This window comes from Taudactylus pleione, unplaced genomic scaffold (assembly GCF_031769625.1).
Source record: "Taudactylus pleione unplaced genomic scaffold, aTauple2 ptg000041l, whole genome shotgun sequence".
NCBI lineage: Eukaryota > Metazoa > Chordata > Amphibia > Anura > Myobatrachidae > Taudactylus > Taudactylus pleione.
This window is the reverse complement of record NW_028284443.1, coordinates 17,971,041-17,987,114: the sequence shown is the minus strand read 5'-3', so window position 1 is coordinate 17,987,114 and position 16,074 is coordinate 17,971,041. Positions and strand designations below refer to the sequence as shown.

The 16,074-nt window shown below is 40.5% G+C and overlaps 1 protein-coding gene across 1 annotated transcript in view; it reads right to left on the bottom strand.

Moving 5' to 3' along the window:
- The window catches only part of CTTNBP2 (cortactin binding protein 2), a 114,438-nt gene that overhangs the window by 50,176 nt on the left and 48,188 nt on the right, over positions 1–16,074 (bottom strand). The window contains exon 3 of the mRNA XM_088457680.1: positions 5,333–5,557. Within this exon, the coding sequence (XP_088313806.1) occupies positions 5,333–5,557 (225 nt within the window). The remainder of the gene's footprint in view (positions 1–5,332; positions 5,558–16,074) is intronic.

Here is a 16,074-nt window from a genome sequence, read left to right as displayed (position 1 = left end):
AAAAAGAAATACTTGCTGTCACAAAACAAATGGTAAGGATTACAAATAAGAGTAGGTAGACACTGCTGCTAACATGTCGCTGTTTTTATAAACACTAAAGTGCATAAGAAAACTGAAATCAATGTACTTAATGAGCCTATACTGTACATATTTGTACTTACGTGTGCTGTTCACTTGCGCTATGATGCAGTTTTATATAAGGGTGTCTGACACGTCACAGCAGTTGAAAATTTACACTCATTTCAGGGTATTACAAAACCAAAAGGTTTACTATTTTCACATGCACTTGCCTTGAACAAAAAAACATGTTTAATAATAAAAACAGAAACCACATGTTAATGTGTATAAAATGCATATTAAACAAACAGTGTGGTTTAAATGGACTTATTTTACTGGTATTAAATGCATTCCGACCACCAGAGTGTACACACAGTAACCTAGTATTGCTGACAACAAAGAAAGACTGGTGAGTTAAGCACAGGATTTGCACATGGGTTTGGGATTTTACAATAAGAGCCTGATGCAGACTACTAAGACAACTGTTATGTGCATACCCAGAAAGGTGGGGGTATGCATATGCACCTCTGCAGATATGCTTATTTTTGGCAGAAATGTACCACTTATGGTGACTGCTATGAGCCCATCCAGCATAAAAGCACAGCGCCCCCTGGGCTAATGTTTATGTGAACACAAAGCAGTCAAATGTGGAATGAGGCTAATAAAAATTTGTAAGCTAAACAATAAAGGAATTGACCCTAACAGTGCTTCTAGATGGAGCAGCTTCTGGTGTACTAGGATCTCACTATTAACTCAAATATACAAACATAATATATAGCACAAAGACTTGGCGCAGTCAAAACATACACAATAATCTTAATCTCACATTAGATGGCCACTAGAATTCTATGAAGTCACTTGAATCTTTTAGATCCTTAAAATGTGTAATTCATGCAGATGACCTGTAATCAATTCAAAATAGACATTTTGAAATGGAAAATGCAGGAATGCCATATTCCATGCAAGATTCATCGTCTAAAGAAATTGTACCCCTGGCATGTATACATTACAGAAGGAGAGGAGGCTACTCTTCCCCACCCGAGACGTAGACCCCTCTAAAATATATGAACCTCAATCTGAGGGTGTTAAACTTTAATCCACTGTTTTGTGGTACAATATTTGCCTTTTACATTGTGTAACACGTATTTTCAACATTTTTTGCTCCCATGTTGTGTTACTGTATTTAATGATGTATCTCACTTGTTACCCCTTTGTTCCACCCTCCTTTTTTCTTTCTGTACCTCATAATCAAGAATACAAACAGAGAAGCACAGTGCAGTATTCTTGAGAATCAAATTCACTCTTAGGGGTAAATTTACAAATCCTTAAAATATACTAAACATACAAAAGCCACCACTTTTCAGCATGTTTAAGTAGTCAATTTAAAATGGCAATATGAGGTCAAAGAAAAATACAGCGTGTTCTGCATTGATTAGAATTGCCATTTTAAACTTACACCTAGTAAATTTTCCCCTTAGTGTATAGGGAAATAAAAGGGAGGATATAGGTGAAAAAGTAGGGGGCAGAACAAGAGACCTTTACTCTCCCACCTATGGAAGACTCTATGGTGTTTAGCTTGAAAGGTGTATAAATAAACTTCATACAACATCCTACTGTACGTTTTCTTTTGTAGTTGTACAGTTCTTGTCATCTGTATGAATCATGCAAAGAAAGTAGGGGATGAAAGGGCAGAACATTGCATTATACCCTTCATAATTAATTGCTCTTATTAATACGTAAGTAAAACAGCTTTAAATCAGCATACCACAAAAAAAAACTCCATATAGACATAAAGGGACAAATTCAATTAGCTGCGTAGTTTACAGCGAGGGCAAAGCTTCGGATCTAATGCCCGGAGCTATTCAATTATAGGGGAAATTTCCCCGCACAGTAAACCTGTGTCTAATGCACGTAAACCCATAGACTCCGGGTTAAGTGCTTGGAATTTATGGGTTACTTTGTGAAGGGCTCCGTCTGGGGCTTTATGCACGGGGTAAAGACCCTTTAATTGAATAGCTCATAGTTGAGCTTTAGCCGCAGTTAAATCTGCCCTCTAGTGGCTGTGTCTACAGGATTCTGTGGTACTACTTTATGCTAATGCCAGTTTCTGTAGGGTCAATGCGAGGATCCATGCAGCTTCCAGCGGGAAGCAGACTGTTCTTCCATCCGCAGCAAATAGTCATTAGTATCGGCACTAGCACCAGGTAGGTGCAAAGAGATTCATCTGACACAGCTTCCCTTCTCAATATGCACAACTCAGAATAGCACGGACCTCAAGCTACACACCCACGACACTTTGCTCCTAGTTCCCACCCATTTCACTGAAAGACAGATTTAACAAAGTTTCGTCCAACTCAAAATAGGACGGTGATATACAAAAATCGTGTAAAGTCGCATCTGTGCTGTATGCTAAAACTTACTATTTGCATCTGTACAAAGATATGTCCTTCTCAGAATCAGCCCAAAGTCTGTACGTTCCCTACCAGAGTTCCAAAACCAGATTGTCCTCATCCACAGTCCTCTGTCTGCAGATGCAAAAATTCCTCAGCTGCCAACACATTTCGTATTCAGAGATTTATTTCAAAGCAACAGGTAGGAATATTCACAGACTTTATCTACAGTATGTATGGAGTTGTTTCAGTTTATGCTGATTTGTGCTGCTCATCAAATTTGAGATTAAGGGGTAGATTGAATTAAACGCAGAAGCAGCAGGGAACCATTTCTGCACCGCCTCGCATTAACTCCAGAAGGCAGATTCTTCTTGTAGCCTATGGGTAACAAAAATATGCAACACAAACTGCCGACAGCCCATGTTAAATTGAATCTGCCCATAAGACTGTTGTACAGTAAATGTTTCGACTCGCCAAGTATTTGCTCTATATTTTATTAAAAGGCATAAGTAATAATACTTTACATTTTGCAGGAAATTGTTCTTTACCCATTTACCAACTGACTGATTAAAGCATATAAGCTGGATATGGATTTTGAAAAAGAATCCCATAAATGTATAAGATCAAGTAAAGTGCAATTATGACCAGTGTAGAGAATGGGCATAAATTAAAAGGGGTTTGGTGCAGGATGCCGGCAGTCACAATGCAGACGCCGGCATCCTGATCAGGGTAGCATACAGACACCTGTTGGTTGGTATGCTAACCCTTCCCCTCTCTTGTCAGTGTCTAAACCTATCCTCCCCCCTAGTGCCTAAACCTAACGCTTCCCCTAGTGCAGTGGTTCCCAAACTAGGGTGCCTCGGGACATCAAGATTAAAAAAAAAAGTTTGGGAACCACTGCCCTAGTGCCTAACCATAACCTTGCCTCCAACCCTGCTATTTTCCTTCGGGATGCCAGCGCCGGCATTCTGACCACCGGATCCCATGTGCCAAGATATTGAAAATATCCCATTAAAAGTATTGCATTGCCTATTTAATAGACACATTAAGGGCCCCTAGTCATCCTTCAGATAAACTAATCATCCTTGCTCTGGTTTAGTCCCGAACTCCAAAAACATACTGGTAAATTAATTAGCATCTAACCAAAAAATAACCCTAGTGAGTATGTGTGTCCATATCACGTTGAATATAGATTGTAAGCTCCCATGGGGCAGGAACGCATGCGAACGACTAATATATTCTCTGTAAAGCGCTCCGTAATATGTGTGCGGTGTAATAAATAAATTATATTTGCAATGCAGCAGAATACCAAATAGCCAAAACAAACTGATAACAAAAAAACTGGCCACTCCTACCAGCAATGAAGTGGTGATTCAAACGTAGTTAATCACCTCAATGTGCTATAGGGTAGATGTACTAAGCCTTGGAGAGAAAAAGTGGAGAGAGATAAAGAACCAACCAATCACCTCCTAACTAATTTTTCAAACACAGCCTGGGGGAGATGTACAAAGCTCTGGAAAGTGATAAATTGCAAAGTGATAAACTACCAGCCACACAGCTCCTAACTGTCATATTACTTAAATAACAGTAAGGAACTGATTGGTTGGTACTTAGTCTCTCTTCACTTTATCGCTCTCCAAGGATTGATATATATTATCCTTATATGTAAAGCATGTTGTTAAACTGGGTCATTACTTCCCATAATATTTGCCTTTTTTACAACAATTAACTGGGACAGGAACAAATTGGTAAACTGTCCACCACTCTCTTCTGCTTTCCTTACCACAATGTCCTCCTCTGTTTTTTTTTCTTTTTAGACACTTTAGCACAATTCCCAACCATCCCAACTTCAGCAGGACAGTCCAGATTGAGAAAATTATCTCATCTTTATATGCATGGGAGGAGTGTATTCCTTACCATAAGCAGTGAAGGAAACAACTTCCACTGCCAGCAGCAATCAATTGGTGTCTTACACTAACAGATATATTGTGCGATCAATTGATCAGCCAATATATCTGCTGCCCGTCGGCCAGTGTGTACCCGCGATATGTCAGTGAACGTTGTCGTTCACCGACATATCACATTGGCTGTGCTGCACAGCTGATGGACAGATATGTCTGCCGGAACCCGCAGCCAGACACAGATGATGGCCGTTCAGTGTGTATGTACGACCATCATCTGCAGATATATCTGTATAGTGTGTACCCACCTTTAGTTGCGGACAGGTGGCACTAGGCACAACTCCTGAAGGATATGTCCACATGCCACGGCCATGCCCCTGTGTCCTGATTTCAGGACAAGCTAACACTGGGAGTTAGGCCTTTAGACAAACATTAGTTTGTGCAACCTCAGTTGATTTAATGGTTAACATTACTGCCTCACAGCACTGAGGTATTGAGTTCGTTTCCCAAGGCGCTAACTTTGTGGAGTTTTTATATTCTCCCCATATTTGTGTGGGTTTCTTCAGGGTACTCCAGTCTCCTAGCACAATCCAAAATCATACTAGTAGGTTAATAGGATTCTGACCAAAATCATTAGTGTGTACATGTGGGTAGGGAATATACTGTAGACTGTAAGCTCCACTGGGGCAGAGACTGATGAGAAAGAGCAAAATACTGTATTTTCTGAAAAGAAATCTCTCTCACCAACAGACAGAAAATCAGATTCAGATATATCTAGAAGGGTGCTATATCTGCTAATGTACATGTACCATCTGCTAAAAAATTCATAAAATAGTACATAAGTCATGTCTAAATATTTATCAAGGTCAGCCCAAATATACATTAATGCTACTTTAATTGAAATGATCTATCATAAGGATGTTGTCACAAAATGTAACATTAATATATAACATTAACAGACATGCGGTAAACAGCAGTACTTGCCTTTCTTTGTCTTCTTTCAGCAGCAGCCAGTTGAGTGGTCATCCTCTCCTGCATTTTCCTGCAGTGCTCCATTACTGCTTCTAAGATGGTCATGGGGTTGCTACAGATTGGTTTCTTCTCTTTAGCAACAGCACCTGCTTCAAAGTCTCGTTGAAGAGCAAGGAATGGGTCACCAAGATTAAATCTTCCATATCTTTCCTGCACAAAAACCTCCTTTCGCCTTGCCTTAAGAATAGAGAACAAAATAATAATTCAAAACTTGAATTAATCATATTGAACAGTCATTTGTACAGAATTTGTGAGGCTCTGTGTCTGCTTCTTTATTTTTCGAAACTATGGAAACCTACATGGACTGAAGAGACGACCACTCATGAATTTGGTAAATATAAATTTGTTTTTGTTTTTCTTTCATTTTATTAGATTTTTATTTTTCAATAAAGGATTACCACATTAGGCCAGTGGGCCTTTAATGTTTGGACATGCTGGCACTTGTTGTTCCACTTGTTGACTGCCTGGGGCTTGTAGTCCCGCTGTAACCAACAATATTAACTATTTTATTACTATTAACTCCGCATTCACAGCCACCAGGGCTGGTAGCTCCTCTGGAGGGAGGACTCCATTTAATTTTTGGGGTCCCCACTTTCTGAGGGATTACAGCCCTGGGCTAATCAGTTTGGGGCTGATTAATGTGATGGCAGGGGGACCCCGTGCTGTGTCCTCCCTGCTATTAGAGAATAGGAGGATCCCACGCCATTTTTTCCCCCCATTTTCCAATAGCAGCCCAGGCTGAGAGGTCTGGAGCTGGGTACTGTTATTTTTTTTGGTGGTGGTGGAAAGGGGGCGTTATGCATTTTGCACTACACAGCAAGAACACTAATGTGTATGCATTGTGTACTGCGAATTTTGCAATTTCAGAACTCAGTCAAACCATGCCTCCAGTCCTGTCGCACTACAGCCACATCAGACCTGTATACGTTTGGAAGCCACAGCTACACACTTATGTATGCGACCAACTATGAATAGGTTGCAAAGCTACTAATTTTTTTGCAAATGCAAGCTGCGATTACATTTGCTTGTAACTCTGAATAAGATCCAATACTGTTTATAAGAGATAGTAGGAGAACCCCTCTATTAGATTACTTATGACGAAGTCTTAACTAAAAAGCAGAAAAGAAATAACATGGTCCAGCAAAGAAAAAACACAGCTAGGCGATTTCATGTGCTAAACTATCATAAGATAAACATGGGCCATGTAGCTTCCAACTTAATGAATCCTTTATAGCACTAAAGTTTAAAACCTAGTTTTCATAGGGAGTATGATGAGGTGCTCATAGAATATGTAAATGGACACAATTAACTCCTTTTTCAGGTTTGTTTTATAAGCTGGTATGTCAGTATAGAATTCTCAAATGCAAACGAGAACCAAAATTGGTTTATTGAAAAATGATGAATTGTTGTTACTTGTAGCTTAAAGCAGTGCTGTAACTACATCTACATGTGCCTGATGTCCCAGTCACCAGGAAGCTCTGACGCAGACTGTTTAGTAGATTCTGAAAAACTTTATAACAGCTTCTGGTTCTGTCCTCCTGTATTGCAATGTCAGCAGGTCTCATCAAAATAGATAAAGAGCATGGCATAATACTGCTAGAAGGAGAGGAGTTACATTTGTTTTTTTTAGATTATTTTGCTGGTATACTACAAAAGGACCATGTATTCCCCATCCCTGCCTGTGGCTTTTAGTATATAGGGACAAACGCAAAATTTTAAAGAGGGGTTTCCGAATAAGTAATAGTTACATATTGACACTCAAAGAAAGAATTAAAAAATGGATTTTGCTGCTTCTAGGTTGATTGCCACACAGTAATATTTTTGGTATGTATCCATACTAGCAAAGTGTCCCAGCTCTGCTATCAAATAAAAACGGTATTGCAACATTTGAAATTAAAATATGATTTGGGCATCATACTTTGTCCACGTTTCCAAACCAGAATCTTGGCAGGTAAGTCCTGTCTACTTCTTAAAGTGGGGAGTTAAAATATTAATTTGAATATACACCAAACGCACTAGCACATGCAGTGGGGTTTCTGAGTACCCAGAACCCCCCCTCCTGACGGACTGGAGAGCTAGCACCATCTTCTTAAGACCCATCCCCTCGTGGCAAAATGCTACAATTCGCATGTCAATCGAGAGGAGGCAGGGCCAATATTTGACTCCACCCCCTCCCGATTGACCTGCAAATCGCGGGATTTTGTCACTAGGGGGAGGGGCCTAATGACATGGTGCCAGCCTGCCAGGTCCCATCCTTATCTGGTCTACAACCCGAAGCTGCTGCAAGTTAAGTGTGTGTAATGTATGTGTGACATACAGTAGGTGGGGGTGGGTGGGTGTGTGATATATATATATATATATATATATATATATATATATATATATATCTCCTGCATTTTCCCCTGAAACTTGCAGAAGACAATAAGGGGAGAAGGAGCTGGCTGCTTCATTTTTAAATCAGACCCTTCTATTATTATTATTATTATGGTTTATTTATAGGGCACCACATGTGGTCCACAGTAATTTGTGGTCAGCATTTTCCCTTTTGTCAGTGTGATTTTTTATTACTCTTTTTCCCCCCCCATATAACACTGACATTTTCCAAATATCTGGTTAATCAGAAAGTTATTTGTTCATATCTGTCTCTGTACCCATGGTATAGTGACAACGACACACACACATATCCTTAAAATGTTTTTTATTAAGTAAGGATAAAAAGAAATTTAGTGACGTAAAATAGTAGTTTGATATGTTGCCAAGGGTCAGGTATTTTAAGGCTTTTGAAAAGTTTTCTTGTCCTTGTACCGTCACTTTTTCCTTACATGTTGGAGTTTGCATCGGTGGCGCACACAGGGGGGGGTTCCGAGTATCTAGAACCCCCACCCCCTGCACAGATACATCTCTGTGCCACACCATCATTATTGCTTTTTTTTTTTGTGAGACAGAGGACCTTATTCAGAGGCGGCCGCACGACCATGACCATCGCGACCATCACCCTAGCGGTCGTTAGAGCTGTGGGTGTAAACCCACAGCCTAACGACCGAAACCGAAGCGGGCGGTCAGGATGCAAGCAGCCGCCCTGTTTCTGAGTGACCGCTTGCATCCTCCGACCACCTCTGAATGAGGCCCAGAGACCTTTGTCTCTGTCTCATCTGGCCGCTGCCTAAGCTCCATGGGACACTGCCGGGCTGTATTTAGAGCAGCCACACATGCTCAGCAGCTCCTCTTGTCAGAGACTGCTGTGCCTCTAGTTCATGCTAGAATCAAGTGGGCTAAAAGACCTCTGATGTCACAACCATGTGACCCGATGCTGCAGCTCGGCGCAGCTCTTACCAGGAAGCTAACATGGGCCTGAGTCACTGATTGCACTCCTTAGTCTATGGACAAGTAAGGTGCTGGCTGTTAAAAACATCAGTTTATGCTTACCAATAATTCAGTTTTTTCGGGAGGCTCCATGGCAGCCACACCTTGGGATATAGGACCTGTTCCCCTTAGTATAGACAGGAAGTTTTTTCAGGGACCACCCCCTCACTGTATATAATCCAGCCCCTTCCTCTTGTCCCTTGTCTTTTTGAGTGTAATCGGTTCCTGGAAAAAAACACTCAAGGGAGGGTATCTATGGGCTACCCATGGAGTCTCTCTAAGAAACAGAATTATAAGTATAATCAGAATTTTTTCTTCTTTGTTCCTCCAAGGCAGCCACACCTTGGGACATACCAAAGCTAATATACAAGGGCGGAAATAACCAAAAGCTCATAATTCTGCTTAACAAATATCTTTTTATTTGGGTGCACTCGAAGCACCTTATCTCTGAAATGAGCACTTCACAAGTCGTATGCATAATGAGTAGTAAATGTATGTACAGACGACCATGTTGCCGCTGTCCTAATCTCTTCTACTTAAGCCTTCGCCTTCATTGCCCAAAAGATAGCTACTGCCCTAGTCTTGTAAGCAAAGATAAGAACTTCTCTTGCAAAGGTTTGTTTGGTAGGACTATGGCCTCGTCTGATTCCACTTGGTAAGACAATTAAATGCTTTATTTTTCTGCATTCACTTACTCTATGTAGATGGATAGCTCTAACCAGATACAGTGTATGTAGTTCTTTTTCTTTGTCATCTTTGGGTGAGAAAAAAAAGCTGATAGTACAATATTTTTATTTAGGTAAACAGATGAGACCACTTTTGGCACGAAATTCGGCTTTGTCCTCAATGTTACTCTGTTTGGCCTAATGTTCAGATATGGTTCCTTTGCCCATAAGGCCTGTAGTTCACTCTAGCTTCTTGTTGATATTCTCACAATTAGGAAAACTACTTTAATGTTAGATGCTTAAGGGAAACTTCTTCTATAGGTTCAAATAGAGTCACCATTAAGGCTCTCAAGACTAAATTCAAATCCCATGGGCTATGAAGCATTTAACTTGTGGATGGATCCTCTTAATTGCTAGAAAAACCTTTTTACCAATTCATCTTCTGCAAACTTCCTATCCAGAAGTACACTGAGATCTGATATTTGCACTTTGATCGTTGAAACTGCCAAACCTTTAATAAATCCCTCATGTAAGAAATACAGTATCCATGATATATGCACCTTCATGGCCTCAGCTTCATTTCCCCTGAAAGAGATAAATGTTTTCCAAATCTTGCAGTAGACCGGTGAGGAATTCTTCTTGCTTGTAATATAATCTGTATTACTTGTTTTTTAAGCCCCTTCTGCTTTAATATCCTCCTTTCAATTTCCAGACCGCTAAATTGAGTACTGTCGGGCTCTGATGTAGTAATGGACCCTGTGTTAACATGTCCGTTCTGGCTGGTACCGTAGCAACCATGGTTCCTCCACTGTTATTTTTTATGCTGTTGAAAACCAGGCTCTTTGGGCCAATAGGATAAGTTCGCTATTACCTTTACTTGTTCCTGTTTGATCTTTTTCAATACACAGTGTATCTGTGGGAAAGATGGAAAAACATATGCCAGGAGAAAGTTTCCTTTCTGCAAGAAGACATCTATGCCCTTTGTCGCAGGTATATGATTTTTTGAGAACAAACAAGGTAGTTTCGTGTTTATATCTGTTGCCATTAAGTCCACTTCCGAACCTCCGAGTCTTAATATTGCTCGAAATATATCTGTATTCAATTACCATTCTCCCGGGTGAAATGGTTTTCTGTTTAAGAAGTCTGCTACCACATTTTCCTTGACTGCCACATGGAGGGCTGAAAGGGAAAGCAAATACTTTTCTGTCCAAGTCCTGATCTTTGAAACCTCTTTCATGAGGGCCTGACTTTTGGTGCCACCCTGGCAAATTATGTATGTTACCACTGTCATTTTGTCCGAAAATATTCTTATAGGAGTTCCTCTCAGATAGTCTTGGAAGTACTGTATCGCCTTCTGTACCATTCGCATCTCTTCAATTTGAAGAAAATAATTTTCCAGTTGAATCCACCAACCTTGTGTTACCAGTTGTGACATGCGCTCCCCGTACTGACTGACTTGCATCTGTTGTTACAACTAGGTATTGTGGTTGTAGCAGTGATGTTGACTTGTTATTCAGATTCACACTCGTCCACCAGTCTTGGGATTCTTCTGTGTCTTTTCCAAGTCGTAAATGATAATAAAGAGGTAGTTTTTTTCTGAATGATTTTTAATATGCCCCACTGTAGGCCTCTTATGTGCCACCTTGCCCAAGGGACTACATCTATGGTTGACGAGATCATGCCAAGCAGTCTTAATCCTATACGGAGTTGAATCCTGCTGTGATTTTGTATGATCTTGACCATTTTCTCCATCTTCATACATCTGTCTTCTGATAGATACCCAGAGGTACAGGGTCAGCCTATCATAACCACTAAAAATTGGATTCTCTGGACTGGATTCAAACAATTCTTGTTCCAATTTATAATCCAGCCCAACGTCTGCAGGCATTGTAGGACTTGGCCCACATTGTTTCGCACTATACCTGCTTTCTTTCCGGAAATCAATATGTTGTTTAAGTAAGACGAGATCATTATTCCCTGAGCTCCTAGGTGCGCCATCATGGTCAGGAATACCTTCTGATAATTTATGTTCACTGGAACGTGAGAGTAAGCCTCTTTTAAATCAATTCTAGGAAGTCCCCTTCCATAATGCCTGCTAGAATAGATTTTAGAGTCTCCATATGAAACTTTTGTTCAGTTCTCTTAGTTCCAAGATGCTCCTGAATTCTCCTGATGATTTTTTTATTTTTACCAGAAAGAGAGGTAAATAGAACCGGTTTCCCTTACTACAGTAGGTACTGGTTTTACTGCTTGAAGGCTGAAACATTTTGCTAAATTGCAAACCATAGCCATGTTTTCCACTCGTAATTGGCATTCTTGATAGACAAATTTGTACTATTTCTGGTTCCTTCTCGAAATCTATTCGATATCCGTTGAATACCACATCCAGTACCCATTAATCCTGAATATAATTAATCCATTGGCTGACAAACTGTAATAATTTTCCCCCTACTGCAATTTCTAAAGGCACCCAATAATCATTGCGGTTTAGGATTGAATTCCTGAAATTCTACTGAAAGGACTGTCTGGTCATTCCTGAGGAATACCTCCTATATATATTGGCGACCGGGTCTGTAGGTCTTAGTCTCTCTGTATTGTTGTTTTAATGATGGAAACGGGTATCTATTCCGCTTATCCTGAGGTAACCTATAAGATTTACCTCCTGTCACCCTTTGTATCAGTGAATCTAATTTACTCCAAAATAAAATGAAACCTTCATATGGTAACGTAGCCAACCTGTTTGTACTGCTATGTAATTCGCATCTGCCATCCAGAATCATACCATAAAGCTCTCCTTGCTAATACCCGTGTAGCCATAGATCTCGCTGAATAGGTCACAGTATCCACAAATGACTCATATATTCAATAGCTTTCTGCATAATCTCTAACTTTCTCAAAGGTGTTTTGATATCCTTTCTTCAATATCTGTATGCAAGGATGCACTCCAGAGTCTTCATGCCCTTGAAACAGAGGCCATAGCTATACCAGCCTTCAGAGATACAGCAGAAGAAATATGTGATTTCTTGAATGAATTCTCTATTCTTTTATCCATGGTATCCTTACATGCTGCCCCATCCTCTAACAGAATGTTAGTTCTTGTCATTATCTCCCCAACTGCAAGGTCCACTTTAGGTAATGTGCACCAATTAAGCAAATCATCATCTCTAATAGGATACATACTTCCAATACGATTAACGTTACTTTGCCTTTTAATTAGATTTTGCTACTCTAAAGATACAATTTCTTCATCACTTTGTGAACTTCTACCCCACTTTACTCTGTCCTCAAACAGTAAAGCCGCACACACACAACAATGTTATTAACCAACGATTTTAGTGAACGATTTTCGTTCAGATTCTACCTTGAAAAAGTGAACAAAAATCGTTCACTAAAAATTGTTTGTTACTAAATTACTGAATGATTTTCATGAACGATTAACTATTTTTTAATCATGCATACAGTGAATGGAAATCGCTCGTTTATCGTTCATTCTGTACAACATGAACGATTTTCTGAACGAAAATCGTTTGTTGGACAGTCAGAATGGACGATGAACTACAAACGTGAACGTGCATGAACGATTATCGTTCTCCTTAAAAAATCGTTATGTGTACGCACCTTAAGTCTTGTTCAGGAACAAAAGGATGAGTCTCTTTATAATTCATGGTTTTATATACATTTTTCAACATGCTGTCAACCAATTCAATATTAAAGGCTCTCACATCTCTCCAGACTCCTCACTGGACAAATCACACTCCTCTAGGAGGCCATATTCACAAGAATTTTAGACATATGCACAGTTAAAAACTCTTCTTTAGGTACAAATCATTTCTTTTTTTTTTTATTCATCCAGCTCATTAACTCTTGAAGCTGGTTAGGCTGCTGAGCAATTATAGGTGTGAGATGCTTCTCACCAAATACCATCTCTTGCCTGGTTTATTTATCACAGGCAGCATACAGGCACTTTAAATGCTTTTCCTTATTCAAGTTATTCTAGTTCCAACAGTAGTTACAGCTAAGACCTAAATGTGTATAAATGCCCACTAAAGGTCCGACTTACCTCGGCAGGGCACTATTTGGCTGTTGGGGAGAAGGCTCTGCATCTATTTTGTGGCACACCTGCAGACTTCCAATGACCTGGATCCTCTGAAAACTTGTAAGGGAGACAGACACCTGCCTCCGGTGTGCAGCGCCATATTATAGCCCTATGACCTTATGTCCTAAGCTTAGTCAGGCGCAAGCACCGTGCACTCCTGCACAGGCTACTAGTCCAGCACTTCATAGGGTGCCGTCTGCGCACAATGGTCACACGCGCCTCGGCTATGGAGAGAGGGTCTAAGCCGCTGGACCCCTGGAGACTTCCCCAGGCAAGAGCACATGCGTCACTGTTGATTCGGTTTCAAGATACCACCACTGCTGCACACCAGCCTCCATGCTGTCCCTTTGGGGAGCCACCCAGCATCAGACTGCAGCGCTAAGGGAGCACTGGGCAAAGAAAGTCCCATTCTATAGAAAATAACAAAAATATCCTACTCTGACTCTATACTGCAGGAGACAGGACCAAATGACAAGGGACAAGAGGAAGGGGCTGGATTATATACAGTGAAGGGTGATCCCTGAATAAAACTTCCTGTCCATACTAAGGGGAACAGCTCCTATATCCCAAGGTGTGGCTGCAAGGAGGAACGAAGAAGAAAAAAATAAATTATATTATATTATTTTATATATATTATACGAACACAATTATACGAACACACACACACACACACACACACACACACACAACCCACCCACCAAAAGGAAACACACAAGGGGGCGCTCTGTCGTACATGAATAGTTTTAATAAAGATGAAAGTTTGAAACATAAGGCACTCTGTGGACTGGGTACCACTTGATCTATACTGCACCACCGTGGCAAGCTCCACCACTCATCAGCTGTCTATTCGGGACGGTCACCTCGTGCAGATGTCCAATATCCCGTGAATCCCAGGTTAATGTCAAGGGGAGCAGCGATCTTTTACATTCCCAGGATCATGCTAATGATTCACATATGTGATATTGGGACTTATTTATCGAACAGAGAAATATCTGGTCCTAAAAAACTTATATACAGCTGATGTGAAAGCGTAATGATATATTTGTATTAAATATACAGCCGTGGCCAAAAATTTTGAGAATGACAAGTATTGGTTTTCACAAAGTTTGCTGCTTCAGTGTTTTTTAGACCATTTTGTCAGATGTTATTATGGTATACTGAAGTAAAATTACAAGCATTTCATAAGTGTCAAAGGCCTTTATTGACAATTACATTAAGTTTATGCAAAGAGTCAAAGAAGAAGGGTCAACCCTGCAAATATTAAGACCTCTGCAATTCGCCATGGTATACTGTCAATCAACTTCTGGGCCACATACTGATTGATGGCCGCCCATTCGTCTTACTCAATGTTTGTAGTTTGTCAGAATTTTTTTTTAATTCATTATTTAGAAAGCTCACAGAAAAGAACATAGAAAAACACAAATATAATAAACAGTACAAATGTGCCATTTTTTTTATAGCGATAGGTATATAAGGGTGGGTGGGTCAGTAAAAGGGATCAAAGGGTATTTGGGGGGGGAGGGGGGTAACAGCCAAAGGAAGCAGGAGATCATAGAGAGTACCAAATGCTAGACAAGAAGTGTTATACGGAAGAAAAATGGGCAACAGGAGAGTAGAGTATGCAGTTAGTTAATTAGGGGGGTTTGTCACAGAGGAGTCACATTGGAAGGGGCAGACTTGGCCATCCCGCATGAGTCACATATGGGCAGCGAGTGTAGGGAGCAGAGGTGGTGAAGTGCTATCATAGGAGAGCCACGGGGCCCAAACCTGAGAAAACATATGGCTTCTATCGTGAAGATAGTAGATAATGTTTTCCATTTCCGCTATATATCAGATTTTTGATTTTAGGGCAGAGAGGATTGGCGGAAGAGGGTTTTTCCAGTTATGAGCAATCAAACTTCTAGCAGCAACTAGAATGTGGGACAACAATTTAACGGAGCGTTTGCAGAGATCTGGAGGGGGGTAATTTAAAAGGAAGGTCCATGGGTCTTTCAGAATCGGGTCTCCAAGGACAGTGTTCAGAAGAGCATGAACCGAGGTCCAAAAGGGTTCAAGAGCCAGGCAGGTCCACCAGATATGGGCTAGAGTACCACGAAGGCCACAGTTCCTCCAACAAAGGGGTGAGGCAGAAGGGAACATATGGGAGAGTCGTACTGGGGTATAGTACCAACAGTAATACAATTTATAGGAAGTTTCTTTAAGGTGGGTAGAGATAGAGGTTTTAGCAATTGCCAGTCTCATGTCGTCCCAAGCCTCTAAGTCAGGTGGAGGGCCAAGATCTATCTCCCAGGAAGATTCATGGGGGTTAGTAATAGGCAGAGCAGCATCAATAAGAATGCCATATATTTGAGAGATCATCCCTTTAGACATGGGGCAATATTTACAGAGTTGTTCAAATGGGGTAAAGTCGCGAAGAAGTGGGGCCTGTTGTAGGGAACCTAAAAAATTTCGTATTTGGAAATATTCAAAGGGATTTAAGGATTGGGTTGGACATTGCAATTGTAGGTCTGAGAGCGAGAGCCCTTGTGAACAAAAATCTGCAGGAAACTTAAGGGATGCTGTTATCCATG